The sequence below is a fragment of the Manacus candei genome, unplaced genomic scaffold, assembly GCF_025592945.1.
Source record: "Manacus candei isolate 608988 ecotype Guabito, Panama unplaced genomic scaffold, ASM2559294v1 h1tg000298l, whole genome shotgun sequence".
NCBI lineage: Eukaryota > Metazoa > Chordata > Aves > Passeriformes > Pipridae > Manacus > Manacus candei.
In genome coordinates this window covers 16,299-44,234 of record NW_026138346.1, presented here as the reverse complement: position 1 = coordinate 44,234, position 27,936 = coordinate 16,299, and the positions used below count along the sequence as shown (strand labels likewise).

The 27,936-nt window shown below is 62.8% G+C and overlaps 3 protein-coding genes and 2 long non-coding RNA genes across 10 annotated transcripts in view; 4 read left to right on the top strand and 1 right to left on the bottom strand.

The window, feature by feature from the left end:
* The window catches only part of PUF60 (poly(U) binding splicing factor 60), a 34,917-nt gene extending 19,339 nt beyond the window's left edge, over positions 1-15,578 (top strand). Inside the window, exons 5-11 of the mRNA XM_051775431.1 lie at positions 1,435-1,596; positions 3,593-3,685; positions 5,166-5,379; positions 6,528-6,718; positions 9,241-9,376; positions 10,861-11,096; positions 14,924-15,578. Coding sequence (XP_051631391.1) covers positions 1,435-1,596; positions 3,593-3,685; positions 5,166-5,379; positions 6,528-6,718; positions 9,241-9,376; positions 10,861-11,096; positions 14,924-15,223 — 1,332 coding nt within the window. The 3' untranslated portion in view covers positions 15,224-15,578. The remainder of the gene's footprint in view (positions 1-1,434; positions 1,597-3,592; positions 3,686-5,165; positions 5,380-6,527; positions 6,719-9,240; positions 9,377-10,860; positions 11,097-14,923) is intronic.
* Positions 1,644-3,576, top strand: LOC127464952 (uncharacterized). 4 transcript variants are annotated; one of them, XM_051775425.1, is made up of 2 exons: positions 1,644-1,769; positions 2,357-3,576. In XM_051775425.1, exons 1-2 carry the CDS (start codon positions 1,671-1,673, stop codon positions 3,386-3,388), a joined length of 1,131 nt encoding a protein of 376 aa, XP_051631385.1. In that variant the 5' UTR covers positions 1,644-1,670; the 3' UTR covers positions 3,389-3,576. The 4 variants fall into 4 exon arrangements, with proteins under 4 accessions (XP_051631385.1, XP_051631384.1, XP_051631386.1 ...); XM_051775424.1 differs by lacking the exon at positions 1,644-1,769 and adding an exon at positions 1,804-2,047; XM_051775426.1 differs by lacking the exon at positions 1,644-1,769 and adding an exon at positions 1,804-2,197 and having other exon boundaries at positions 2,367-3,576.
* LOC127464960 (uncharacterized) lies at positions 5,593-6,470 on the top strand. The gene is made up of 3 exons (XR_007901722.1): positions 5,593-6,051; positions 6,299-6,345; positions 6,404-6,470. It is a non-coding gene; the product is annotated as an uncharacterized LOC127464960 (long non-coding RNA).
* LOC127464959 (uncharacterized) lies at positions 15,483-16,033 on the bottom strand. Of its 2 annotated transcripts, none has more exons than XR_007901721.1 (3): positions 15,938-16,033; positions 15,807-15,889; positions 15,483-15,571 (listed from the first exon to the last, which is right to left on the bottom strand). It is a non-coding gene; the product is annotated as an uncharacterized LOC127464959 (long non-coding RNA). The 2 variants fall into 2 exon arrangements; XR_007901720.1 differs by lacking the exon at positions 15,483-15,571 and adding an exon at positions 15,603-15,664.
* Positions 16,034-18,559: 2,526 nt separating this feature from the next.
* On the top strand, positions 18,560-27,089 carry LOC127464954 (erythroblast NAD(P)(+)--arginine ADP-ribosyltransferase-like). Of its 2 annotated transcripts, none has more exons than XM_051775430.1 (3): positions 18,560-18,983; positions 25,002-25,815; positions 26,877-27,089. In XM_051775430.1, exons 2-3 carry the CDS (start codon positions 25,080-25,082, stop codon positions 26,963-26,965), a joined length of 825 nt encoding a protein of 274 aa, XP_051631390.1. In that variant the 5' UTR covers positions 18,560-18,983; positions 25,002-25,079; the 3' UTR covers positions 26,966-27,089. The 2 variants fall into 2 exon arrangements, with proteins under 2 accessions (XP_051631390.1, XP_051631389.1); XM_051775429.1 differs by lacking the exon at positions 18,560-18,983 and adding an exon at positions 24,673-24,792.
* The last annotated feature ends 847 nt before the right edge of the window (positions 27,090-27,936 follow it).

Below are 27,936 nucleotides of genomic sequence, written 5' to 3'. Positions count from 1 at the left end.
GGCTGCCAGGCAGGGCTGAGAGCTGGCACCACACCCTTCCCAGGACCCCACCGAGCCGTGGGAGTGGTGCCCAGTGCTGGGGGAAGAGGTGCCCGGTGCTGGGGGAAGTGGTGCCCAGTGCTGGGGGAAGAGCTGCCCGGTGCTGGGGGAAGAGGTGCCCAGTGCTGGATCTCGGAGTGTCGGGGTGGGGTGGCTGGAGGGAGCAGGGAGGAGGTTCCCAATCCCAAATCCCAGCCCCTTCGCTGCGGGGGGTGGGGGTGAGGCTGGATCTCTGTGGGGGGAGTGGGAGGGCAGAGCCCAGAGCTGAGCCCTTTGCTGCCTGGAAGGGCAGGGGAAGGGATTCCCTCCTCTGGAGATGTGATCAGGCTGGGGGGACACCCCACCAGTGGGGCTGGAGATGTGTGTGAGCCGGGCTTGAGCTGCTCCTGAGCCGGGCTTTATTCTGGGAGTGAGCTGGACTTGATCCACTCCTGCCCTGGGACTGAGCTGGACTTTATCTGCTCCTGCCCTGGGACTGAGCTGGATTGATCCAGGACTGAGCTGGGTTGATCCAGGACTGAGCTGGATTGATCCACTCCTGCCCTGGGACCGAGCTGGACTTTATCTGCTCCTGCCCTGGGACTGAGCTGGGTTGATCCAGTCCTGCCCTGGGACTGATCCAGTTGTGCCCTGGGACTGAGCTGGATTGATCCAGGACTGAGCTGGATTGATCCAATCCTGCCCCAGTCCTGTCCTGGGATTGATCCAGTTGTGCCCTGGGACTGATCCAGTCCTGCCCTGGGACTGAGCTGGATTGATCCAGTCCTGTCCTGGGACTGATCCAGTCCTGCCCCAGTCCTGCCCTGTGACTGCCCCAGTCCTGCCCTGTGACTGATCCAGTCGTGCCCCAGTCCTGCCCCAGTGGTGCCCCAGTCGTGCCCAGGACTGATCCAGTCCTGCCCCAGTGGTGCCCCAGTCCTGCCCAGGACTGATCCAGTCCTGCCCTGTGACTGATCCAGTCCTGCCCCAGTCGTGCCCAGGACTGATCCAGTCCTGCCCTGTGACTGATCCAGTCCTGCCCCAGTCGTGCCCAGGACTGATCCAGTCCTGCCCTGTGACTGATCCAGTCCTGCCCCAGTCCTGCCCAGGACTGATCAGTCCTGCCCCAGTCCTGCCCCAGTTGTGCCCAGGACTGATCCAGTCCTACCCCAGTGGTGCCCCAGTCCTGCCCAGTGGTGCCCCAGTGGTGCCCAGGGCTGATCAGCCGTGCCCCAGAGTGACCCGGGCGGATCCGCTCCAGCCCCTGGTCAGCGGGCAGGGAACTCCCCCCTTGTGGCCGCGGTGTGGCCGAGCTGCAGCGGCCGGAGCTGTGCCGGGGTGGTGCCGGGAGGGCAGGGGGGGGTCAGGGGGTCCCGGTGCCCCCGCCCTGACCGGGCAGCCCTTGTCTCGCTACAGATGGCGGCTCAGAGGCAGCGGGCACTGGCCATCATGTGCCGGGTCTACGTGGGCTCCATCTACTACGAGCTGGGCGAGGACACCATCCGCCAGGCCTTCGCCCCCTTCGGGCCCATCAAGAGCATCGACATGTCCTGGGACTCGGTCACCATGAAGCACAAGGTGGGACGGGGCGCTGGGGCTTCCCACAGGGTGGGACAGGATGGGTTTTGGGGTGTTCTCCCCCCCCACACACCATGCTGGGGTTTGGGAGCCCTGCACAGAGCCTGGGGACTGTCCTGGCAGGGGCTGGTGCTGATGCCCCAGGGATGGGGCGTTCTGGATGTTCCCACAAGGTGGGATCAGAGGGTTTTTGGGGTGTTCTCCCACACACCATGCTGGGGTTCGGGAGCTCTCACAGATCCTAGGGACTGTCCTGGCAGGGGCTGGTGCTGATGCCCCAGGGATGGGGCGTTCTGGGGGTTCCCACAGGGTGGGACCGGGTGGGTTTTGGGGTGTTCTCCCCCACACACACTGTGCTGGGGCTCGGGAGCTCTCACAGAGCCTGGGCACTGACCTGGCAGGGGCTGGTGCTGATGCCCCGGGGATGGGGCGTTCTGGGGGTTCCCACAAGGTGGGACCGGACGGGTTTTGGGGTGTTCTCCCCCCACACATCATGCTGGGACTCGGGAGCTCTCACAGAGCCTGGGGACTGTCCTGGCAGGGGCTGGTGCTGATGCCCCAGGAATGGGGCGTTCTGGGGCTTCCCACAGGGTGGGACCGGGTGGGTTTTGGGGTGTTCTCCCCCACACACACACCGTGCTGGGGTTTGGGAGCTCTGCACAGAGCCTGGGCACTGTCCTGGCAGGGGCTGGCTTCCCGTGTGGCAGCAGCAGCTGGTGCTGATGCCCCGGGGATGGGGCGTTCTGGGGCTTCCCACAAGGTGGGACCAGAGGGTTTTTGGGGTGTTCTCCCCCCCACACACACCGTGCTGGGGTTCGGGAGCTCTCACAGAGCCTGGGCACTGTCCTGGCAGGGGCTGGTGCTGATGCCCCAGGGATGGGGCGTTCTGGATGTTCCCACAAGGTGGGACCGGGTGGGTTTTGGGGTGTTCTCCCCCCCACACACACCATGCTGGGGTTCAGGAGCCCTGCACAGAGCCTGGGGACTGTCCTGGCAGGGGCTGACTTCCCGTGTGGCAGCAGGAGCTGGTGCTGATGCCCCGGGGATGGGGCGTTCTGGGGGTTCCCACAAGGTTGTTTCTCTCGGCCACGTATCCCTAAGCACAAAGTATCCAGCTTGGACGGGATACTGGGAAGGAATCCTTCCCTGGGAGGGTGGGCAGGCCCTGGCACAGGTTGCCCAGAGAAGCTGTGGCTGCCCCTGGATCCCTGGAAGTGTCCCAGGCCAGGTTGGACGGGGCTTGGAGCAACCTGGGACAGTGGAAAGTGTCCCTGCCCATGGCAGGGGTGGGACTGGCTGGGCTTTGAGGTCCCTCCATCCCAAACCATTCCATGATTCCCAGCCCTCGAGGGATGTGTGTCCTCTTGTGTCCAAGGCCTTCCTGATGCAGCCAGGAGAGGGAAGGGCCTCTGTGCTGCTTTTAGCTCCTGGGGTGAATGTCTGCAGCTCCCTGCTCTCCCTGGGGCAGGATTCTGTGCTGGGAGCCTGGGGAGGGGTGCAGGGAATCCCGGGGTCACTGAGGCTGGAAAGGAGCTCCCAGGTCATCACACCCACCCTGTGCCCAACGCCCACCTTGTCCCCAGCCCAGAGCACTGAGTGCCACCTCCAGTCTCTCCTTGGGCACCTCCAGGGATGGGGACTCCCCCACCTCCCTGGGCAGCCCCTGCCCATGTTTAACAGCCCTTTCCAGGAAGAAAAATTCCTCCTGGTGTCCAACCTGAAGCTCCCTGGAAGGGGCCAACCAGGCCCAGCCCTGGGTGAGGTGGGGCTTTGCTGTGGGGTTTTCCTCTGAGTCCAGGAGGCTCCGGGGTCGGGTGCCCTTGGTGGGATCTCTGCAGGCCCTTTTTTGCCCTGATAAAAACCTGCTCCGAGGAATCTTCTGAGGCCACGAGCAGGAGCCAGCGTGGTGGGGGTCAGTTCCACAGGGGGGGCTCTGTGGGAAGCCCTGGCTGCATCAGCCTGGCCCGGGGGGATTCACAGTCTCCTCCCGTGCCAGGGCTTTGCCTTCGTGGAGTACGAGGTGCCCGAGGCCGCCCAGCTGGCCCTGGAGCAGATGAACTCAGTCATGCTGGGGGGCAGGAACATCAAGGTGAGTACCAGCAGTGCCCTCAACCTTCCTGCTCCCTGGGAATAGCAGGGTCCTGCCTGGAAATGCTCCCCACGGCCCCGGGGAAGGGGCCTGCAGTCTGTTCCCTGCTGGACCTTGGGGTGGGTCAGGGTGGGTGTGGGTCCCTGCTGGACCTTGGTGTCCAGTGTGGGGCTCAGGGTGGGTCTGGGTCCCTGCTGGACCTTGGTGTCCAACGTGGGGCTGCTCTGGGTCCCTGCTGGACCTTGGTGTCCCACGTGGGGCTCAGGGTGGGTGTGGGTCCCTGCTGGACCTTGGTGTCCCACGTGGGGTTCAGGGTGGGTGTGGGTCCCTGCTGGACCTTGGTGTCCAACGTGGGGCTCAGGCTGGACCTTGGTGTCCAACGTGGGGCTCAGGGTGGGTCTGAGTCCCTGCTGGACCTTGGTGTCCAATGTGGGGCTGCTCTGGGTCCCTGCTGGACTTTGGTGTCCAAGGTGGGGCTCAGGGTGGCTCCAGGTCCCTGCTGGACCTTGGTGTCCAACGTGGGGCTCAGGATGGACCTTGGTGTCCCACGTGGGGCTCAGGGTGGACCTTGGTGTCCCACGTGGGGCTCAGGGTGGCTCTGGATCCCTCCTCTCCGAGGAGAAACCCCCATCCTGGCAGCCCCAGCTGGGCCTGGCTCTGGGGCCCTGGCTCAGGTTCTCCCACCCACACACGGGAGTGTCTTGAGGACAAAACAAAGGTGGTTTTTTGGATGGTGTCTCTGAGACCCTCTGCAGGGTCCGGTGGCTGAGGGGCTTTGGGAGCCCCCAAAAGAAGGGTGCAGGAACAGTGGGATTTGCTCTCAGAATCCTTCTCAGTCCCTGGAAGTTGGTCCTTGGCAGGCCAGGGAAGGTAAAGGGGGGAGATACAGTGAGGAGGGAGCAGAGTCTGCTCTGGCTCTGTATTCCTGGGATTGTGTATTCCTGGGATTGTGTATTCCTGGGATTCCTAGTGCAGGTTCCCAGAGCCAATCCCTATGCCAGGGGAGGCCCTGAGTGCCTGGGGGCTGCCCTTGGACACTGCATGGGTTGTGTCACAGAATCCCAGGGTCACTGAGGCTGGAAAAGACCTCCAAGGTCGAGTCCCCCCTGTGCCCAGTGCCCACCTTGTCCCCAGTGCCCACCTTGTCCCCAGCCCAGTCACTGAGTGCCACAGCCAGGCCTTCCTTGGACACCTCCAGGGCTGGGGACTCCACACCTCCCTGGGCAGCCCCTGCCCATGTTTAACAGCCCTTTCCATGCAGAAATTCCTCCTGATGTCCCACCCGACCCTCCCCTGGCCCAGCCTGAGGCCGTTCCCTCTCCTCCTGTCCCTTGTTCCCTGGGAGCACAGCCCGACCCCCCCACCCCGGCTCTCCCCTCCTGTCAGGGGGTTCCAGAGCCAGAAGGTGCCCCCTGAGCCTCCTTTTGTCCAGGCTGAGCCCCCCCAGCTCCCTCCCACCCCTTCCCTTCCCGTCCCTCAGGTGGGCAGGCCCAGCAACATCGGGCAGGCGCAGCCCATCATCGACCAGCTGGCCGAGGAGGCCCGAGCCTTCAACCGCATCTACGTGGCCTCGGTGCACCAGGACCTGTCCGACGACGACATCAAGAGCGTCTTCGAGGCCTTTGGGAAGATCAAATCCTGCACCCTGGCCAGGGACCCCACGACAGGGAAGCACAAAGGCTACGGGTTCATCGGTAATGGCCCGGCTGGATGTGGGGTGGGGAGAGGGGGGGTGTCCTCGGCTGGAGGGGGGCTTCGGGGTTGGGTGTCCCACCCCGGGGGGGGAAATGCATTAAGGGATGGATTTGGGGCAGGTTGAGCTTATCTAGGATGTCAGATATATCATTTATAGCAGTGGTGAGGCACAGGCACAGGCTGGAGCCCTCTGCTCCAGAGCCAGGCTGGGAGAGCTGGGAATGTCCAGCCTGGAGAAGGGAAGGCTCCAGGGAGAGCTGAGAGCCCCTGGCAGGGCCTAAAGGGGCTCCAGGAGAGCTGGAGAGGGACTGGGGACAAGGGCTGGAGGGACAGGACACAGGGAATGGCTTCCCAGTGCCAGAGGGCAGGGAGAGATGGGATATTGGGAAGGAATTCCTGGCTGTGAGGGTGGGGAGGGGCTGGGATGGATTTCCCAGAGCAGCTGTGGCTGCCCCATCCCTGGGAGTGTCCAAGGGCAGGTTGGATGGGGCTGGGGGCAACCTGGGACAGCAGCAAATGTGCCATGGCAGGGGGTGGCACTGGGTGGGCATGAAGGTCCCTCCATCCCAAAGCCTCCCATGAAGGTCCCTCCATCCCAAAGCATTCCATGAAGGTCCCTCCATCCCAAAGCATTCCATGAAGGACCCTCCATCCCAAAGCATTCCATGAAGGTCCTTCCATCCCTAAGCATCCCATGAAGGTCCTTCCATCCCTGAAGGTCCCTCCATCCCCAAGCATCCCATGAAGGTCCCTCCATCCATGAAGGTCCCTCCATCCCAAAGCATCCTGTGAAGGTCCCTCCATCCCCAAACCATCCCGTGAAGGTCCCTCCATCCCAAAGCATTCCCTGAAGGTCCCTCCATCCATGAAGGTCCCTCCATCCCAAAGCATCCCGTGAAGGTCCCTCCATCCATGAAGGTCCCTCCATCCCAAAGCATCCCGTGAAGGTCCCTCCATCCCTGAAGGTCCCTCCCTCCTGAAGCCTCCCCTGAAGGTCTCTCCATCCCCAGGCATCCCATGAAGTTCCCTCCATCCCAAAGCATCCCCTGAAGGTCCCTCCATCCCCAAGCCCCCCCTGAAGGTCCCTCCCTCCCTGAGCCCCCCGACCCCGAGCTGGGCCCTCAGAGCCGCTGTGCCCTCCCCGCAGAGTACGAGAAGGCGCAGTCGTCGCAGGACGCCGTGTCCTCCATGAACCTCTTCGACCTGGGGGGTCAGTACCTGCGGGTGGGCAAGGCCGTGACCCCCCCGATGCCGCTGCTGACCCCGGCCACGCCCGGCGGGCTCCCCCCGGCCGCCGCCGTCGCCGCCGCCGCCGCCACCGCCAAGATCACCGCACAGGTCAGGGGGCACGGGGGCATTGACACAGCAGGGCACGGGGACAGCAGGGCACGGGGACAGCAGGGCACGGGGACACAGCATGGCACAGGACAGGGGGGCACGGGGACAGCAGGGCACGGGGACAGCAGGGCACAGGGCAGGGGGCACGGGGACAGGGGGGCACGGGGCAGGGGGGCACTGACACAGCACGGCACAGGGACACAGCAGGGCACAGGTCAGGGGGGCACGGGGCAGGGGGGCACAGGGCAGGGGGACAACAGGGCATGGGGCAGGGGGGCATGGACACAGCAGGGCACAGGGACACAGCAGGGCACAGGGACACAGCATGGCACAGGGACACAGCACAGCACAGGGACACAGCATGGCACAGGACAGGGGGACACGGGGACAGCATGGCACAGGGCAGGGGGGCACAGGGGCATTGACACAGCATGGCACAGGGACAGCATGGCACAGGGGCACGGGGCAGGGGGGCATTGACACAGGGACACAGCATGGCATGGGGCAGGGTGGCATTGACAGAGCATGGCACAGGGACACAGCACAGGGGAGGGCTGGCACAGGGGAGGGCTGGCACAGGTCAGGGGGGCACGGGGACACAGCACGGCACAGGGACAGAGCTGGCACAGGGGAGGGCTGGCACAGCTCAGGTGGGGTACAGGGACAGCCAGAGCATGGCACAGGGGAGGGGCTGACACAGGGACAGAGCATGGCATAGGGATAGAGCACGGCACAGGGGAGGGTGGCACAGGGAAACAGCACGGCACAGGTAAGGGAGGCACAAGGGAGGGCTGGCACAGGGCAGGGCTGGCACAGGGACAGAGCATGGCACAGGGGAGGGCTGGCATAGGGGAGGGCTGGCACAGGGACAGAGCACAGGGGAGGGCTGGCACAGTTCAGGTGGGGTACAGGGACAGCCAGAGCACAGCACAGGGATAGAGCATGGCACAGGGACAGCATGGCACAGGGGAGAGCTGGGGTACAGGGACAGCCAGAGCATGGCAGAGGGGAGGGGCTGACACAGGGACACAGCAGGGCAGGGCTGGCACGGGGGAGAGCTGGCACAGCTCAGGTGGGGTACAGGGACAAAACATGGCACAGAGACAGAGCATGGCACAGGGGAAGACTGGAAACTCTGGTTGGTTACAGGGACAGCCAGAGCATGGCACAGGGAAGGGGCTGACACAGGGACAGCCAGAGCATGGCACAGGGGAGGGCTGGCACAGGGACAGAGCATGGCACAGGGGAGGGCTGGCACAGGGACAGAGCATGGCACAGGGGAGGGACAAAACCCTGGAATTTCTTTGCTGTCCATGTCAGGAGCCCCCTGAAAACAAGGAAGAGAAGGCTGGGGGTGATTAACTCGGGGTGTAATGACCTGGAACACCACAGCAACCAGCACCATTGGCATCCTGGGCTGCACCTTGGGCACATTATTGCCAGTGGTCTTGTGGAAGTGTCTGTGGTTTAACTGGGTGTTCATCCCGGATTTTGGAATCCTGGGCATCTGAATCAGGGCGTTTACTGGGATTTGAGTTCCAGGGGAATGTTTTTATTCCAAGGCTTGGTGGCTCGGGGTCTCCCAGCCGGGCTGGTGACACCTTTGTGGTGCCCAGCAGCTCCAGGAGCTGGGGATGGACTGTCTGGTGTGTCTCCAGTGTGGAACAGCTGGGGTTCCTGAACAGCTGGGGTTCCTGAACAGCTGGGGCTCCTGAACAGCTGGGGTTCCTGGGACAACTGGGGTTCCTGAACAGCTGGGGCTCCTGAACAGCTGGGGCTCCTGAACAGCTGGGGTTCCTGAACAGCTGGGGCTCCTGAACAGCTGGGGTTCCTGAACAGCTGGGGTTCCATGGAACAGCTGGGGTTCCTGAACAGCTGGGGTTCCTGAACAACTGGGGTTCCTGAACAGCTGGGGTTCCTGGGACAGCTGGGGCTCCTGAACAGCTGGGGTTCCTGAACAGCTGGGGTTCCTGAACAGCTGGGGCTCCTGGGACAGCTGGGGTTCCTGAACAGCTGGGGTTCCTGAACAGCTGGGGCTCCTGGGACAGCTGGGGCTCCTGAACAGCTGGGGTTCCTGAACAGCTGGGGTTCCTGGGACAGCTGGGGCTCCTGAACATCTGGGGTTCCATGGAACAGCTGGGGTTCCTGAACAACTGGGGTTCCTGAACAGCTGGGGCTCCTGAACAGCTGGGGCTCCTGAACAACTGGGGTTCCTGAACAGCTGGGGCTCCTGAACAGCTGGGGTTCCTGAACAGCTGGGGTTCCTGAACAGCTGGGGTTCCTGGGACAGCTGGGGTTCCTGAACAACTGGGGTTCCATGGAACAGCTGGGGTTCCTGAACAGCTGGGGTTCCTGGGACAGCTGGGGTTCCTGGGACAGCTGGGGCTCCTGGGACAGCTGGGGTTCCTGAACAGCTGGGGTTCCATGGAACAGCTGGGGTTCCTGAACAGCTGGGGTTCCTGGGACAGCTGGGGCTCCTGGGCAGGACTGACCTGGCTCCCTGTTCTCCCCGTGTCCCACAGGAGGCCGTGGCAGGAGCTGCAGTTCTGGGCACTCTGGCGACACCAGGACTCGTGTCCCCAGCCCTGACCCTGGCCCAGCCCCTGGGGGCTCTGCCCCAGGCTGTGATGGCAGCACAGGCCCCTGGAGTCATCACAGGTGGGGTCCCCTTCCCCTGGCACCTGTGTGTGTGACACCTTCCTCCTGTCACTGGTGTGTGTCTCCTTCCTGCTGGCACCTGTATCACCTGTCCTCCTGTCCCCTTCCTCCTGGCACCTGTGTGTGCTCTTCCCTTGTCACCTGTATCACCTGTCCTCCTGGCACCTGTCCCCTTCCTCCTGGCACCTGTCCCCTTCCTCCTGGCACCTGTGTGTGCTCTTCCCTTGTCCTCTGTGTGTCCCCTCACCTTGCCCCCTCTGTGTAAGGGGTGGGACAGGGCCGTGGATTCCCAGGAGGAACACATGGCACTGAGGGAAAAGCTGGATAATGGGCACTCTGGGCTGGATAATGGGCACTCTGTGCTGGATAATGGGCACTCTGTGCAGAATCCCATGGCCCAGCTGTCCCTGTCCATCCCAGCTGTCCATCCAGCTGTCCCTGTCCATCCCCAGCTCCCCCTGTCCATCCCCAAGGTGTCCCTATCCATGTCCAGCTGCCCCTGTCCATGTCCAGCTGTCCCTGTCCATCCCCACATGTCCCTGTCCATCCCCAGCTGTCCCTCTCCATCCCCAGGTGTCCCTGTCCATGTCCAGCTGTCCCTGTCCATGTCCAGGTGTCCCTGTCCATCCCCACGTGTCCCTGTCCATCCCAGCTGTCCCTGTCCATCCTCAGCTCTCCCTGTCCATCCCCAGCTGTCCCTGTCCATCCCCCATGTCCCTGTCCATCCCTATCCATCCCCAGCTGTCCCTGTCCATCCCCAGCTGTCCCTCTCCATCCCAGCTCCCCCTGTCCATCCCCAGCTGTCCCTGTCCATCCCAGCTGTCCCTGTCCATCCCCATGTATCCCTATCCATCCCCAGCTGTCCCTCTCCATCCCCAGCTGTCCCTCTCCATCCCAGCTGTCCCTGTCCATCCCAGCTGTCCCTGTCCATCCCCGTGTATCCCTCTCCATCCCAGCTGTCCCTGTCCATCCCCGTGTATCCCTCTCCATCCCAGCTGTCCCTGTCCATCCCCATGTATCCCTATCCATCCCCAGCTGTCCCTCTCCATCCCCAGCTGTCCCTGTCCATCCCAGCCATCCCTGTCCATCCCTCTCCATCCCCTGTGTCCCTGTCCATCCCAGCTGTCCCTGTCCATCCCAGCTGTCCCTGTCCATCCCCAGCTGTCCCTGTCCATCCCCAGCTGTCCCTCTCCATCCCAGCTCCCCCTGTCCATCCCCAGCTGTCCCTGTCCATCCCAGCTGTCCCTGTCCATCCCCAGCTGTCCCTCTCCATCCCCTGTGTCCCTGTCCATCCCAGCTGTCCCTGTCCATCCCAGCCATCCCTGTCCATCCCTCTCCATCCCCTGTGTCCCTGTCCATCCCAGCTGTCCTTGTCCATCCCCACGTGTCCCTCTCCATCCCCACGTGTCCCTGTCCATCCCTCTCCATCCCCTGTGTCCCTGCCCATCCCAGCCCTCCCTGACCGCCGTCCCTGTTCTCTCCAGGTGTGACCCCCGCCCGGCCGCCCATCCCGGTGACGATCCCGCAGGTGGGGGTGGTGAACCCCATCCTGGCCAGCCCCCCGGCGCTGGGGCTGGTGGAGGTGAAGAAGGAGAAGGAGGAGGAGGAGGTGTTCCAGGAGTCGGAGCGGCCGGAGATGCTGAGCGAGCAGGAGCACATGAGCATCTCGGGCAGCAGCGCCCGCCACATGGTCATGCAGAAGCTGCTCCGCAAGCAGGAGGTGGGTGCCGGGGGTATCCCGGGCTTGGGGTGGCACAGGGACACCCTGCAGGGACCTCCCAGCTCGGGGGGCCCTGCTCTGCCCTCGGGATCTGCTGCCAGGGGACAAGGGAGTGATTCCCACTGCCAGATGGACAGTGGGAATGACAGGTGGGATATTGGGAAGGAATTCCTCCCTGGGAGGGGGGGAGCTCCTGGCACAGGTTTCCCAGAGAAGCCGTGTTCCAGGCCAGGTTGGAGCAACCCGGGCTAGTGGAAGGGATGGGGAAGAACCTGGGATGCCCCAGGTGTGCCAGGGCTGGGATGGGGAAGAACCTGGAATGCCCCAGGTGTGCCAGGGCTGGGCTGGCGAAGAACCTGGAATGCCCCAGGTGTGCCAGGGCTGGGCTGGGGAAGAACCTGGGATGCCCCAGGTGTGCCAGGGCTGGGCTGGGGTGGAGCCTGGAATGCCCCAGGTGTGCCAGGGCTGGGATGGGGAAGAACCTGGGATGCCCCAGGTGTGCCAGGGCTGGGATGGGGCAGAGCCTGGGATGCCCCAGGTGTGCCAGGGCTGGGATGGGGAAGAACCTGGGATGCCCCAGGTGTGCCAGGACTGGGCTGGGGCGGAGCCTGGAATGCCCCAGGTGTGCCAGGGCTGGGCTGGGGCGGAGCCTGGAATGCCCCAGGTGTGCCAGGGCTGGGCTGGGGCGGAGCCTGGGACGCCACAGGTGTGCCAGGGCTGGGCTGGGGAAGAACCTGGAATGCCCCAGGTGTGCCAGGGCTGGGCTGGGGAAGAACCTGGGATGCCCCAGGTGTGCCAGGGCTGGGCTGGGGCAGAGCCTGGGATGCCCCAGGTGTGTGACCCACCTGTGTGTCCTGTCACAGCACCTGGGGAGTCCTTTGGCTCTGCTGGGAGGGGAGATGTAAAACCAGACAGGGTGTGACGGTGGTGGCGAGGGGAAGCCGAGAAGTGCCCGGGTAGCAGCAGCACAGGGGCAGTGGCAGCAGTGGCAGCAGTGCCCAGGCCCCTCGTGCCTCCAGGGTGTGTCCCAGGAAAGCCCAGGGCGTGGGATGTGGCACTGCCCACCTGGGCCACGGGGCTTGGGATGCCTGGGAAGGGAACTTGGGAGCCATCCCTGAGCTCCCGGGCCGTCAGTGCCCTGGGACGTTGTGCTGGTTTAAAGGTGAACCAGCAGGGGAATGAACTCAACCCAAAGAGAGATTGTAAGTCAGAACAACAATTTAATAAAATAACACAATAAGTAGGATTATACAGACAAACAATAGGTTTTAACCCACAAAACCCAAATGTGTAACCCAGCACCCTGGGGCATGAACAGAGAGGTGTTCCTTGGGCCCCCTGAGTCCAAAGGAAAGGGAGAGGGGAAAACCTGTAGGTGGGAGTGGTGGTCACAGTCTGGTTGAGAGTGGTGGTCACAGTCTGGTCAAGAGTGGTGGTCACAGTCTGGTCAAGAGTGGTGGTCACAGTCTGATTGAGAGTGGTGGTCACAGTCTGGTTGAGAGTGGTGGTCTCAGTCTGGTTGAGAGTGGTGGTCACAGTCTGGTCAAGAGTGGTGGTCACAGTCTGGTTGAGAGTGGTGGTCACAGTCTGGTCGAGAGTGGTGGTCACAGTCTGGTTAAGAGTGGTGGTGCAGTCTGGTTGAGAGTGGTGGTCACAGTCTGGTTGAGAGTGGTGGTCACAGTCTGGTTGAGAGTGGTGGTCACAGTCTGGTCGAGAGTGGTGGTCACAGTCTGGCTGAGAGTGGTGGTCACAGTCTGGTTGAGAGTGGTGGTCACTGGTTGAGAGTGGTGGTCACAGTCTGGCTGAGAGTCGTGGTCTCAGTCTGGCTGAGAGTGGTGGTCACAGTCTGGCTGAGAGTGGTGGTGCAGTCTGGTTGAGAGTGGTGGTCACAGTCTGGTTAAGAGTGGTGGTCACAGTCTGGTCGAGAGTGGTGGTCACAGTCTGGCTGAGAGTGGTGGTCTCAGTCTGGTTGAGAGTGGTGGTCTCAGTCTGGTTGAGAGTGGTGGTCACTGGTTGAGAGTGGTGGTCACAGTCTGGTCAAGAGTGGTGGTTGCAGTCCAGTCAAGAGTGGTGGTCACAGTCTGGTTGAGAGTGGTGGTCACTGGTTGAGAGTGGTGGTCACAGTCTGGCTGAGAGTCGTGGTCACAGTCTGGCTGAGAGTGGTGGTGCAGTCTGGTTGAGAGTGGTGGTCACAGTCTGGTCAAGAGTGGTGGTCACAGTCTGGTCAAGAGTGGTGGTCACAGTCTGGTCGAGAGTGGTGGTCACAGTCTGGTCGAGAGTGGTGGTCACAGTCTGGTCAAGAGTGGTGGTGCAGTCTGGTTGAGAGTGGTGGTCACAGTCTGGTCGAGAGTGGTGGTCACAGTCTGGTTAAGAGTGGTGGTGCAGTCTGGTTGAGAGTGGTGGTCACAGTCTGGTTAAGAGTGGTGGTGCAGTCTGGTTGAGAGTGGTGGTCACAGTCTGGTTAAGAGTGGTGGTCACAGTCTGGTTGAGAGTGGTGGTCACAGTCTGGTTAAGAGTGGTGGTCACAGTCTGGTCAAGAGTGGTGGTCACAGTCTGGTTGAGAGTGGTGGTCACAGTCTGGTTAAGAGTGGTGGTGCAGTCTGGTTGAGAGTGGTGGTCACAGTCTGGTTGAGAGTGGTGGTTGCAGTCTGGTTGAGAGTGGTGGTTGCAGTCTGGTTGAGAGTGGTGGTTGCAGTCTGGTTGAGAACAGTGATCTGCAGTGTTCCTCTGGATCCCATGAGTGGTATAAAAAAGTCCCAAGACTCCAAGATTATCTGTCCTCCAGTTCAGGCAGGAATGCCCAGTGCCTCCCTCAGGGCAGGGAGTTTCACACGGGGTGTGAGGAACAGGGAGGCACCTTCTGTCTGGCAGAACAGGGAGGCACCTTCTGTCTCACAGGCCTCTTAGCACCCAGTTCATAGCCTGAGGAGTCAGGCTGTATGTGCAGATGGTGTAAATGGTTTATTGATACCAGTTTCTGGGAAATGGCATGGAGGGCTATAGAATACCCAGGTTTGGGTTACACCCAGCCAGGGATGAACTGGGCCCAGCTGTTCTAACCAGGACATTATCTGGAATGAGCAGACCTGGTGCTTGTGCAGGGCTCTGTCAGTGCCAGGGGGTGTCTGCAGTGACCACGTGCAGGGCTGTGGGCTGTCAGTGGTGTGGGATTTGTGCAATGACCACATGCAGGGCTCTGTCAGTGCCATGGGATTTGTGCAATGACCACGTGCAGGGCTCTGTCAGTGCTGTGGGGTGTCTGCAGTGACCACATGCAGGGCTCTGGGCCATCAGTGCTGTGGGATTTGTGCAGTGACCAGTGCAGGGCTCTGTCAGTGCTTGTGGGATTTGTGCAGTGACCACGTGCAGGGCTCTGTCAGTGCCATGGGGTGTCTGCAGTGACCACATGCAGGGCTCTGTCAGTGCCAGGGGGTGTCTGCAGTGACCACATGCAGGGCTCTGGGCTGTCAGTGCCATGGGGTGTCTGCAGTGACCACGTGCAGGGCTCTGTCAGTGCCAGGGGGTGTCTGCAATGACCAGTGCAGGGCTCTGGGCCTTCATTGCCGTGGGATTTGTGCAATGACCACGTGCAGGGTTCTGGGCTGTCAGTGCTGTGGGATTTGTGCAATGACCACGTGCAGGGTTCTGGGCTGTCAGTGCCGTGGGATTTGTGCAATGACCAGTGCAGGGCTCTGGGCCTTCATTGCCGTGGGATTTGTGCAATGACCAGTGCAGGGTTCTGGGCCGTCAGTGCCGTGGGATTTGTGCAGTGACCAGTGCAGGGCTGTCCATCTCCACGCCCTAATCCCCGCTCCCTTCCCTCGCAGTCCACGGTGATGGTGCTGCGGAACATGGTGGATCCCAAGGACATCGACGACGACCTGGAGGGGGAGGTGACGGAGGAGTGCGGGAAGTTCGGGCGGGTGAGCCGGGTGATCATCTACCAGGAGAAGCAGGGCGAGGAGGAGGACGCCGAGATCATCGTCAAGATCTTCGTGGAGTTCTCGGAGGCCGCGGCCACCCACCAGGCCATCCAGGCGCTCAACGGCCGCTGGTTCGCCGGCAGGAAGGTGGTGGCCGAGGTCTACGACCAGGAGAGGTTCGACAACAGCGACCTGTCGGCGTGAGCCGCGCCGGGAACCGCCGGGAACCGCCGGGAATCGCCGGGAACCGCCGGGCCGGGGTCGGGGTGACCCCCAGCTCGGATCCGGCCCCTCTGGGATCCTGGGAACCAGCCCGGCTCGGGTCTGATGGTGGGCCCAGCTCTGATCCTGGGAACTGGCACAGCTTGGATCTGGGGCATCAGCTCAACTCCAGTGCCGGGGATCAGCCTGACTCTGATCCCAAGAATCAGCCAAGCTTGGATCTGGGGACTGGCCCAGCTCTGATCCCAGGAATTGGCTGAGCTCAGATCCAAGGGACTGACCCAACTGATCCCAGGAACTGGCTGAGCTCAGATCCATGGACTGACCCAACTGATCCCAGGAATTGGCTGAGCTCAGATCCCAGGGACTGACCCAACTCTGATCCCAGGAATTGGCCGAGCTCAGATCCATGGACTGGCCCAGCTCTGATCCCAGGAACTGGTTGAGCTCAGATCCATGGACTGCCCCAACTGATCCCAGGAATTGGCTGAGCTCAGATCCCAGGGATTGGCCCAGCTCTGATCCCAGGAATTGGCCGAGCTCAGATCCCAGGGACTGACCCAACTCTGATCCCAGGAACTGGTTGAGCTCAGATCCCAGGGACTGACCCAACTGATCCCAGGAATTGGCCAAGCTCAGATCCATGGACTGACCCAACTCTGATCCCAGGAACTGGTTGAGCTCAGATCCATGGACTGACCCATCTCTGATCCCAGGAATTGGCTGAGCTCAGATCCATGGACTGACCCAACTGATCCCAGGAATTGGCCGAGCTCAGATCCCAGGGACTGACCCAACTGATCCCAGGAATTGGCCGAGCTCAGATCCCAGGGACCAGCCTGACCAATCCCAGGGCTCGGCTGAGCTTGGATCTGGGGTCCCAGCCCAACTCCGACCCCAGGGCTCGGCTGAGCTCAACTCCAGGGGATCAACCCAGCTCTGCTCCAGGGGATCAACCCAACCCAGCTCAGCTCCAGGGGATCAGCCCAGCTCTGCTCCAAGGAACTGTCCCAGCTCTGCTCCAGGGGATTGGCCCCGCTCAGCTCCGAGGGATCAGCTCCGAGGGATCAGGGATCAGCTCCGAGGGATCAGGGATCAGCTCCGGGACTGGCCCCGCCCCCTCTGCTTCCCGGGATTTTTGTAGCCGTGTGCAAAGGACATTCCAGGGTGGGATCCAGGGGGATCCGAGGGGATCCGGGGGGATCTGGGGGGACCTGGGCTCCGGGGCGTTGGGATAAAAGCTCAAACAAAGTCGGTGTCACCTGTGTGTGTGTGTGTCTGTGGCGGGGCTGGCACTGGGATGGCACCTCCTCAGACTGGGATGGCACCAGTGTGGCACTGGGATGGCACTGGGCTGGCACTGGGATGGCACCTCCTCAGACTGGGATGGCACCAGTGTGGCACTGGGATGGCACTGGGCTGGCACTGGCCACCCCCTGGCCAGTGCCCCTGCCCGCCCTGTGCCCCTCCAGCCCCGCTCAGGAGCAGCCCCTTTTCCTCCAGGATGGGCCTCGAGGGCTTGGGATGGAGCCGGGGAGGGTCTCAGGAGGGTCTCAGGAGGGTCCCACCCTTGGGGCTGCTCGGGGACGGGCTGGGGGGGCTTGGAGAGAGCCCTGATCCTGATCCAGAGGGAGCCCTGATCCAGAGGGAACCCTGATCCCAATCCAGAGGGAACCCTGATCCAGAGGGAACCCTGATCCCAATCCAGAGGGAACCCCAATCCAGAGGGAACCCTCATCCAGAGGGAACCCCGATCCAGAGGGAACCCCAATCCAGAGGGAGCCCCGATCCAGAGGGAGCCCTGATCCAGAGGGAACCCTGATCCAGAGGGAACCCTGATCCAGAGGGAACCCTGATCCAGAGGGAGCCCTGATCCCAATCCAGAGGGAACCCTGATCCAGAGGGAACCCTGATCCAGAGGGAATCCTGATCCAGAGGGAACCCTGATCCAGAGGGAACCCTGATCCAGAGGGAGCCCTGATCCCAATCCAGAGGGAACCCTGATCCAGAGAGAACCCTGATCCAGAGGGAACCCTGATCCCGATCCAGAGGGAGCCCTGATCCAGAGGGAGCCCTCATCCCGATCCAGAGGGAGCCCTCATCCCGATCCAGAGGGAGCCCTGATCCAGAGGGATATGGGGTGCTGGGCCTGGAGCCCTGATCCAGAGGGATGTGGGGTGTTGGGCCTGGATTCCCGATCCAGAGGGATGTGGGGTGGGCCTGGAGCCCCGATCCAGAGGGATGTGGGGTGTTGGGCCTGGATTCCCGATCCAGAGGGATGTGGGGTGGGCCTGGAGCCCTGGGAGCAGGAACTGGGAGCTGAGCCTGCAGCTGAGGGTTGCCCCTGAGCTTGGGGGGTCCTGCAGCAGTGTGGGGGAATCACCCGGGGCTGGAGTCACAACCAGGAGCAGAGCCGGGATGTGGGGGAGCCAGGCCGGAGGGATGATGGGATGCAGGGATTTTGGGATGTTGGGATGCAGGGGTGGTGGGATGCAGGGATTTTGGGATGCCAGAATGAAGGGATGATGGGATGCAGGGATTTTGGGATGTTGGGATGCACGGATGTTGGGATGCAGGGGTGGTGGGATGCAGGGATTTTGGGATGTTGGGATGCTGGGATGTTGGGATGCAGGGGTGTTGGGATGATGGGATGCAGGGGTGGTGGGATGCAGGGATGCAAGGATGCTGGGATGTTGGGATGCCGGGGTGTTGGGATGCTGTGTCCATGGCACCTGTGGTGCCTTGATTCCATGTCTTTGGCATCCCTGAGGTTTGGGGAGCAGCCCTGCCTGGTGGCTCCTGTTGGAGGAGGCTCTGGGATTTAGGGAAAATGCCCCCAAAATGCTCGGGGAAGGACGGGACCTTTTCCTCTGCGGGGACCTCAACAACTGCTCCTGGGTGGGGGCAAAGGGGGACACGGGTGGGGGACACAGAACCCCCCCGGCTGCCCCTCCTGTCAGGGGCTTGCAGAGAGCCAGGAGGTGCCCCCTGAGCCCCTTTTCCCCAGGCTGAGCCCCCCCAGCTCCCTGGGCCTTTGTCTTTTGGAGTAGCCCTTCCACGGGCTGCATTCCCACTCTCTGGGCCGTGGCCGGACATCTCCTGTGGGATGGGAGCAGAGAATCAAATCTTGGGGTTGTTTTTCTCCTTTTCTCGTGCGACTTTACTCCCTGAAACCACATCTCAGCCTCGGCCACATTGATCACCTTAACTGGTCTACTCTGGCCTCAAACTGGGAGGCCTGGAGTCACCCCATCTATAACACTGCCCTCTGAGAAGGCAGAGGATCACTCTCCAGGGGAAAAGACAACGCAGAGAGAATCGTGTCCTGCCGAATGCACCACCTGAGGAGTCTTCCTGCTGTGCCTTTGGCCATTGGGGATGTCTGTCTCGTGTTGGCCTCATAAGTCACCAGAGTGCCTGTAACAAACGTGGATAGAGCCTTCCCAAACCTTCCTACACGAAGCCAGGCCATGATGAATGAATGACTGACTGACTGACTCGTGCAACTTTCAGCTTTTGCTTTTGGTTTCACTGAATTATCTCAGCCCCCCACAGCTGGGTGGGAGCAGAGGGGGTTTATCAGGGGGCTCCTGCCCGTCCCTGGGGGGGCACTGGGAGAGAATCTGGAGCCAGGCCCAACCATCCCGGCTATAAAAAGCCGGAGCAGCCCCGTGTCCCCTGTGCAGGAGCTCAGTGGGGGCCGGGAGCAGCACCCAGACCCCACAGCCAGCGCAGGGCACAGGTAACACTTGGGGCCGGGGTCCCGGGGTGACGCCGTGGGGCTGCGGGGGCCGGGGCCGGGGTGCTGGGCACGGGGGGCGACGGCCCGTGGGACCAGGGTGGGGGTCGGGGCAGTGCTGGGCCGTGGCCGGGGGGCTCCTGGCCGGGGGTGCGGCCGGGGGTGTCCCCCTCTGCCCGGGCTGACCCCGCTCCCCCTCCCCACCTCCCCAGTCCCTCCCAGAGGAAGCGGCCGCGGCCCCGCCTGTGTCCTCACAGTGTCTGGGGGTCCCTGCGGAGTCTCTACCCACCATGAAGTGCTGTGTGGCGCTGCTGCTGATGCCGTTCGTGCTGGGGCTGCTGTCCACTGGCATCTACTACTGGTGGCACCATCACATCAAGGAGATGGCACCGGACCTTGCCCCCAACTCCCTCGGTGACCAGAACTCCCTCGATGACCCGTACCGGACGGGCTCCTCCCTGCAATCCGGGCCCGGGATGTTGTTCCCCCAGAGCCGCGATGACTCCACTGCCGACTCTGCCGCTGCGGACGAGGACGAGGATGAGGATGAGGATGAGGACGAGGACGAGGACTGAGGAACGGAGCCACCGGTGTCCCCAGGACGGCAGGACGGGCCGGGGGGGTTTAATGATTATTTGCAATTAAAAGTTCCCCTCTCCCAGTACAACTCCTGCCGATTTTTAAAGGGAAAATCGCAAAACTGCGGGGGATGGGTGAGGAACCAGAGTAAATCCATCAGAACCCCGCAGCTCGGGCTGCGCTGACGGTGGGATCTGGGGGGGAACGAGCAGTTTTGGGGGGGGCGTGTGAGGGTCAGCGATTCCCAAATGCCCGCGGGAAGAGCCCGGAGTTGGGGCCGTGCAGAGTTTGGGGTTTTCAGGCGCTGCCCTTCCCCGCTCCCGGGTTTTCCAGCCGCTCCCCCCGGAGCGCCGCGTTTGGGAGCCGCGGGAACGGGAACGGGGAAGGATCCGATCGATCGGGATCCCGTTCCCTGGGAAACCCCGGCTGCGACCCTCCTGCGGGGGGGCCCGGGGGGGCCGGGGGGTGCAGGGGGGTCCTGTGGAGTGCCGGTGGGTGCTGGGGGGCACCGGGGGCTCCTGGGGGTCCTGGGGGGGCCCGGGGGGGTCCGGTGGGTGCTGGGGGGCACCGGGGAGCGCTGGGGGGTTCAGGGGGCTCCTGGGGGGGTCACGGAGGTTTAGGGAGTGTTGAGGGGCACTGAGGGGTCCCGAGGGGTCCTGGGAGGTGCTGGGGGGGGCTCCGGGGGTTCCCGGGGGGTTTAAAGGGTTTAGGGGGTGCTGGGGAGTGCTGGAGGGCACTGAGAGGTCCCGGGAGGTCCTGGGAGGTGCTGGGGGGGCTCTGGGGGTTCCCGAGGGGTTTAGAGGGTGCCGGGGGGGTTCAGGACCCGAGGAGGCCGTGGCAGAGGGTCCGGGGTGCCCGAGATGCCCGGGGGGGGGGGAGGACACACGGCCCCCTCCCCGCCCAGCCCGTGGGCACCCGTGGGAAGGCTTGGAAATCAAAGTGCCCTGAGGAAAACACGAAGGGAGGCGTCGGAAATCGGGACGGGGGGGCTGCGGGTCCCAAGTTGGTCCCACGGGGGGGGCTGAACCCCAGCAAAGAGCAGCTGGGGGGGCACTCGGGGCAGGGACACATCTGGGGACACATCTGGGGACACATCTGGGGACACGTCGGGGTCTGACGTGGAACACAAAGGGACCGAAGCTCCCGGGGAGCTCCGGAGCTGCTGGAAAAGCCCGTCCCGGTCCCCAGCCCTCGGTCGGGGTGTCCCGGGAGTCACGGGGTGGGAGCAGTGACCGCAGCCCTCGGGGGCACTCGTGAGGCTGCGCTGCGGGACTGCGGCTGCAAACGGGATTTTAGAGGGAAAGGGAGGACAAAGGGGGGCAAACGAGGCTTCCGGGAAAGACTCTTGAAAGCCCCGAAGGAGGGGAAATGCTGGAAAATCTTTAGTTGTAACAAACAGTGTTTAAGGCTCGTGAGTTCCTTCAGCCTTAACAAACAGGGCTCGGTCCTCTGTTCACCCATCTGGTTAATTAACGTGTGCAGGGGGATATCTGAGCCTGGAGAATAAAGGCTGGGCCTGGGCAACGCTGATAAGAAGGTGAACCCGGGCCAGACCACAGAGCTGGAGTGCATTCGGGGAGAAGAAACTGGTTTTTTAGAGGCTTGTGACCCTAAAACCATAATTTGAGAAATGGGGTGTTCCCCAAACGAACCCCAGAGGCCACCAAGTGCCCCCCACCCTGACTGAGCTCTGTTCTTCCGACCCCCAAATGTGGAATTGGGACAAAGTGGTCACTGCAGTGGTTTTTGTGGGAGCCAGACTGGCCAGGGCCCTGAGCAGGGAGGGACGCTCGGAGCGAATCAGAGGCACAAAACTCTTCCCAGGGAAGGGAAAATAAAAGTTCCCAGCCCTGAAAGGGAGGCTGTGGGAGGTTTTTCCATCACCTGAACCATCGGGAGGAGAAATCCTGGCTGGGCAGGAAAGGAGGGTGTTCCCTGGGAATGGAAATGGGGGTGTTCCCTGGGAATGGGCTCTGGATGTTCCCTGGAATGGGCTGTGGGTGTTCCCTGGGAATGGGCTGTGGATGTTCCCTGGGAATGGGTTCTGGATGTTCCCTGGGAATGGGCTGTGGATGTTCCCTGGGAATGGGCTGTGGGTGTTCCCTGGGAATGGAAATGGGGGTGTTCCCTGGGAATGGGTTCTGGATGTTCCCTGGGAATGGAAAGGGGGGTGTTCCCTGGGAATGGGCTGTGGGTGTTCCATGGGAATGGGCTGTGGGTGTTCCCTGGGAATGGGTTCTGGATGTTCCCTGGAATGGGCTCTGGATGTTCCCTGGGAATGGGCTGTGGATGTTCCCTGGGAATGGGCTGTGGGTGTTCCCTGGGAATGGAAATGGGGGTGTTCCCTGGGAATGGGTTCTGGATGTTCCCTGGGAATGGAAAGGGGGGTGTTCCCTGGGAATGGGCTGTGGGTGTTCCATGGGAATGGGCTGTGGGTGTTCCCTGGGAATGGGTTCTGGATGTTCCCTGGAATGGGCTCTGGATGTTCCCTGGGAATGGGTTCTGGATGTTCCCTGGGAATGGGTTCTGGATGTTCCCTGGGAATGGGCTCTGGATGTTCCCTGGGAATGGGCTGTGGGTGTTCCCTGGGAATGGAAAGGGGGGTGTTCCCTGGGAATGGGCCGTGGATGTTCCCTGGGAATGGGTTCTGGATGTTCCCTGGGAATGGAAAGGGGGATGTTCTCTGGGAATGGGCTCTGGATGTTCCCTGGGAATGGGCCGTGGGTGATCCCTGGAAGGGGCTCTGGATGTTCCCTGGAATGGGCCGTGGGTGTTCCCTGGAAGGGGCTCTGGATGTTCCCTGGAATGGGCTGTGGGTGTTCCCTGGGAATGGGCTCTGGATGTTCCCTGGAAGGGGCTCTGGATGTCCCGGGATGCCCAAACCCGACAGAACCCGTGGGGGTGCCACTGAAACCCAAAGCCAAAGCAGGGAGGCAGAACCAAGGCCCCAAAACCCAGCGGGAAGAGGGGTTGGAAACGTGAGGGATTTGTTTCCATGGCCTGGAGGGTTGGAGGACCCACGGGGGGAGGGTGGGGACGGGGACCTGCTGAGGTGACACGTGTGAGTGTCCCCCCAGTGCTGGGGAAGGGCTGCACCCACCTGCAGGGGGTGGGGACACGGGGGGACGGTGTGTGTGTGTGCCCTTGTGTCCCCATGTCCCTGTGTCCCCGTGTCCCTGTGTCCGTGTGTCCCTGTGTCCCCATGTCCCAGTGTCTGTGTGTCCCTGTGTCCCTGTGTCTGTGTCCCTGTGTCCCTGTGTCCCTGTGTCTCTGTGTCTCTGTGTCCTTGTGTCCTTCTGTCCCTGTGTCCCTGTGTTCCCATGTCCCTGTGTCCTTGTGTCCCAGTGTCTGTGTGTCCCTGTGTCCCTGTGTCCATGTGTCTGTGTCCCTGTGTCCTTGTGTCTCTGTGTCCTTGTGTCCTTCTGTCCCTGTGTCCCAGTGTCCCTGTGTTCCCATGTCCCTGTGTCCTTGTGTCCCTGTGTCCGTGTGTCCATGTGTCCCCATGTCCCTGTGTCCCTGTGTCCATGTGTCCCTGTGTCCCTGTGTCCATGTGTCCCTGTGTCCCTGTGTCCCTGTGTTCCCATGTCCCTGTGTCCCTGTGTCCTTGTGTCCCTGTGTCCCTGTGTCCATGTGTCCCCATGTCCCTGTGTCCCTGTGTCCATGTGTCCCTGTGTCCTTGTGTCCCTGTGTCCCTGTGTCCCTGTGTCCCTGTGTTCCCATGTCTGTGTGTCCCTGTGTTCCCATGTCCCTGTGTCCTTGTGTCCCTGTGTCCCTGTGTCCCTGTGTCTGTGTCCGTGTGTCCCTGTGTCCCTGTGTCCCTGTGTCCCTGTGTCCCTGTGTCCCTGTGTCCCCATGTCCCAGTGTCCTTGTGTCCCTGTGTCCATGTGTCCATGTGTCCCTGTGTCCCAGTGTCCGTGTGTCCCTGTGTCTGTGTCCGTGTGTCCGTGTGTCCATGTGTCCCAGTGTCCGTGTGTCCCTGTGTCTGTGTCCGTGTGTCCCTGTGTCCATGTGTCCCAGTGTCCGTGTGTCCCTGTGTCCGTGTCACTGTGTCTATGTCCCCAGGTCCCTTTGTTGCCATGTGCCCCTCTGTCCAAGTGTCCAGATATCCCTGTGTCCCCCTGTGTCCCCATGTCCACGTCTCTGTGTCCTTGTGTCTGTGTGTCCCTGTCGCCCTGTGTCCATGTCTGTGTGTCCCTGTCACCCTGTGTCCATGTCCGTGTGTCCCTGTGTCCCTGTGTCCCTGTGTCCGTGTGTCCCTGTCCCACCTGTGTCCATGTCCCTGTGTCCCCATGTCCCTGTCTCCCTGTCTCCCTGTGTCCATGTCCGTGTGTCCCTGTGTCCCTGTGTCCATGTCTCCCTGTCTCCCTGTGTCCCTGTGTCCATGTCCGTGTGTCCCTGTGTCCCTGTGTCCATGTGTCCGTGTGTCCCTGTGTCCCTGTGTCCCTGTCTGTGTGTCCCTGTGTCCCTGTGTCCATGTGTCCTTGTGTCCCTGTGTCCCTGTGTCCCTGTGTCCGTGTGTCCCTGTCTCCCTGTGTCCCTGTCCGTGTGTCCCCTGTCCCAGCTGACACCAACCCCTGTGACCTGCAGCTGCCCCTGGTGCTCTGCTGGCTCCGGGGGTCCCGGCAGTGCTGGGCTGGGTGGTGACACCGTGTCTGTGTCCGTGTGTCCCCATGTCCGTGTGTCCCCATGTCCGTGTGTCCATGTCCGTGTGTCCATGTCCGTGTGTCCCTGTTCCAGGCCGTGCCACCATCCGTGCTGTGCAGCTGACCCTGCTGCCCCCCCGGCCCCCCTCCTGTCAGGGGCTTGCAGAGAGCCAGGAGGTGCCCCCCGAGCCCCTTTTCCCCAGGCCGAGCCCCCCCAGCTCCCTGGGCCTTTGTCTTTAGGAGCAGCCCTTCCACGGGCTGCATTCCCACCCTCTGGGCCGTGGCCGGACATCTCCTGTGGGATGGGAGCAGAGAATCAAATCTTGGGGTTGTTTTTCCCCTTTGCTCGTGCAACTTTCAGCTTTTGCTTTTGGTTTCGCCGAATTATCTCAGCCCCCCACAGCTGGGTGGGAGCAGAGGGGGTTTATCAGGGGGCTCCTGCCCGTCCCTGGGGGGGCACTGGGAGAGAATCTGGAGCCAGGCCCAACCATCCCGGCTATAAAAAGCCGGAGCAGCCCCGTGTCCCCTGTGCAGGAGCTCAGTGGGGGCCGGGAGCAGCACCCAGACCCCACAGCCAGCGCAGGGCACAGGTAACACTTGGGGCCGGGGTCCCGGGGTGACGCCGTGGGGCTGCGGGGGCCGGGGCCGGGGTGCTGGGCACGGGGGGCGACGGCCCGTGGGACCAGGGTGGGGGTCGGGGCAGTGCTGGGCCGTGGCCGGGGGGCTCCTGGCCGGGGGTGCGGCCGGGGGTGTCCCCCTCTGCCCGGGCTGACCCCGCTCCCCCTCCCCACCTCCCCAGTCCCTCCCAGAGGAAGCGGCCGCGGCCCCGCCTGCGTCCTCACAGTGTCTGGGGGTCCCTGCAGAGTCTCTGCCCACCATGGAGCTCCTGCTGCTGGTGCTGCTGGCCGTGACCTCGGCCACTGGCATCAAGGAGCTGGCACTGGACGTGGCCCCCAACGCCTTCGATGACCAGTACCGGGGCTGCCGGGACGAGATGCTGCAGAAGCTGCCGAGGCTCAACCGCTCCGAGTTCACCAACCGAGTGTACTCCAGAGCCTGGGCCGGGGCCGCTGCCCGCTGGGGGCGATCCCGGGGGTCCCTCCTGCGGCAGGACCAGGCCATCGCCCTCCGGGCGTTCGCGCTGCACGCGGAGCTGTACGAGCAGTTCAACAGGGCTGTGCCCGGGGCCGGCCGCTCCCCCCAGCAATATCTGCAGAGATTCGACTTCAAGGTGCTGCATTTCCTGCTGACCACGGCCCTGGAGGACCTGCGGGATGCCCCGACCCACCCCCGCTGCCTCCACGTGTTCCGGGGCGTGGACTGTGCCCGCTTCGCTGCCCAGCCCGGCCACATCGTCCGCTTCGGCCACTTCGCCTCCTCCTCCCTCAACAAAACAGTGGCCGAGCAGTTCGGCACCGACACCCTCTTCGAGGTGCACACCTGCCACGGCGCCAACATCCAGGAATTCTCCGACCACCCTAACGAGGAGGAAGTCCTCATCCCGCCCTTCGAGACCTTTACTGTCATCAGTGTCACCCACCAAGGGGACAAACCCCACATCCTGCTCCGCTCCCTCGGCGTGTACAGCAAATACAACTGTGCCTTGTTCTCAGGTGACAGCCCTGGGTGGGGACACTCGTGGCAGGGTGTGGGGACGGGGCTGGGGTGGCACCAGGGCACCGGCTCTGCTGGGAGAGGGGGGTCGGTGGTGGGGCAGGGGATGGGGGTGGTGGGGCTTGGGGCATCACACAGCTCCAGCTGCTCTCCTGGGATGGGGTGGGATGGGATGGGATGGGATGGATGGGATGGGATGGGATGGGATGGGATGGGATGGGATGGGATGGGATGGGATGGGATGGGATGGGATGGGATGGGATGGGATGGGATGGATGGGATGGGATGGATGGGATGGGATGGGGTGGGATGGGATGGGATTGATGGGATGGATGGGATGGGATGGATGGGATGGGATGGGATGGGATGGGATGGGATGGGATGGGATGGGATGGGATGGGATGGGATGGATGGGATGGGATGGATGGGATGGGATGGGATGGGATGGGATGGGATGGGATGGATGGGATGGGATGGATGGGATGGGATGGGGTGGGATGGGATGGGATTGATGGGATGGATGGGATGGGATGGATGGGATGGGATGGGATGGGATGGGATGGGATGGGATGGGATGGGATGGGATGGGATGGATGGGATGGGATGGGGTGGGATGGGATGGGATGGGATGGGATGGGATGGGATGGGATGGGATGGGATGGGATGGGATGGGATGGGATGGGATGGATGGGATGGGATGGATGGGATGGGATGGGGTGGGATGGGATGGGATGGGGTGGGATGGGATGGGATGGGATGGATGGGATGGGATGGGATGGATGGGATGGATGGGATGGGGTGCGGTGGGATGGGATGGGATGGATGGGATGGGATGGGATGGGATGGGATGGGATGGGATGGCATGGCATGACATGGCATGGGATGGGATGGGGTGGGATGACACAACACAACGTGGCAGGACTTGACTTGTTGTGGGACAGCTGGTCTGGTGGGAAACCCTCCAACTGCCCCAACCTGCCCTTGGATCCTCCAGATACCCCCTGACTCCCCCTGAGCCCCCTGACAGCTCATCCTGATCCCCTTTCTCCTGTCCCCACAGTGGTCAGCAGTGGCCAAAGGGACCCCCCACAGCTCGGGGGGCTCCTCCTGGCAATGCTGGCCCTGGCAGTGGCCACCAGCACCCCCTGAGCCACGAGGACACCGCTGTCACCTCTGCCACCGTGCCCGGCCAGGACGAGGGCTCAGGAACGGAGCCACCGGTGTCCCCAGGACGGCAGGACGGGCCGGGGGGCACGGGGACCCCCCGCTGCAGGGGGACACTGGACAAGCCCAGGGGAGACCCCCTGAGCCATGGCTGGGGGGTTGGGGTGCAGCTGAGTGGGGGCACGGGGGGGATTGGTTTCTCTTTGAGGGCGTTTTTTCTCTCTCGCACTGTTTTAACTTTGCTTTCCAATCATTAAAGTGGCTTTGGCACAACCCACCAGTTCCCTTCTCACTTTAACCCACCTGATCCTTCTGGAACTCGGGCAAGGGCCTGGAGCGACAGGACAGGGGAATGGCTTCCCATGGACAGAGGACAGGGTTAGATGGGATATTGGGAAGGAATTCTTCCCTGGCAGGGTGGGCAGGCCCTGGCCCAGGTTGCCCAGAGCAGCTGTGGCTGCCCCTGGATCCCTGGAAGTGTCCCAGGCCAGGCTGGACGGGGCTTGGAGCAACCCGGGCTGGTGGGAGGTGTCCCTGCCCCTGGCAGGGCTGGGCCCGGCGGTGCTTTCCTGTCGCTCCCCCCGGCCGTTCCCGGTCCCCCCGGTGCCGGGGTGGGGCGGACGCTCCGCAGCGGGATCGGCCCGCGCTGTGCCCGGGCTGCAGCCTGGGAACTGCCCCGGGGGAGGCGCGGCCGCCGCGTCGCTTTTCCCCGGGACATCCTGAGAACCCCAAAATCCTGAGCACCCCCAAATCCCGAGCACCTCAAAATCCCGAGCACCCCCAAATCCCGAGCACCCCAAAGTCCCGTGCATCCCAATACCCTGAGAACCCCCAAATCCTGAACCCCCCAAAATCCGGAACACCCCAACATCCTGAGCACCCTGAAATCCCGGTCACCCCGCCTTGTCCCCCCTAAAACCCCCTTTGTGGCCCTCTTACCCCTCCCTTTGCCCCCC

What these genes read in the sequence shown, in the direction of transcription:
- LOC127464952 (XM_051775424.1), top strand. Translation starts at nt 1,880, where the DNA reads ATGGGGCGTTCTGGGGGTTCCCACAGGGTGGGACCGGGTGGGTTTTGG. An exon ending in GTTCTGGGGGTTCCCACAAG is followed by an intron (nt 2,048 to 2,356) that starts GTGGGACCGGAC and finishes GCTTCCCACAAG; the next exon opens with GTGGGACCAGAGGGTTTTTG.
- LOC127464954 (XM_051775430.1), top strand. Translation starts at nt 25,080, where the DNA reads ATGGAGCTCCTGCTGCTGGTGCTGCTGGCCGTGACCTCGGCCACTGGC. An exon ending in CAACTGTGCCTTGTTCTCAG is followed by an intron (nt 25,816 to 26,876) that starts GTGACAGCCCTG and finishes CTGTCCCCACAG; the next exon opens with TGGTCAGCAGTGGCCAAAGG.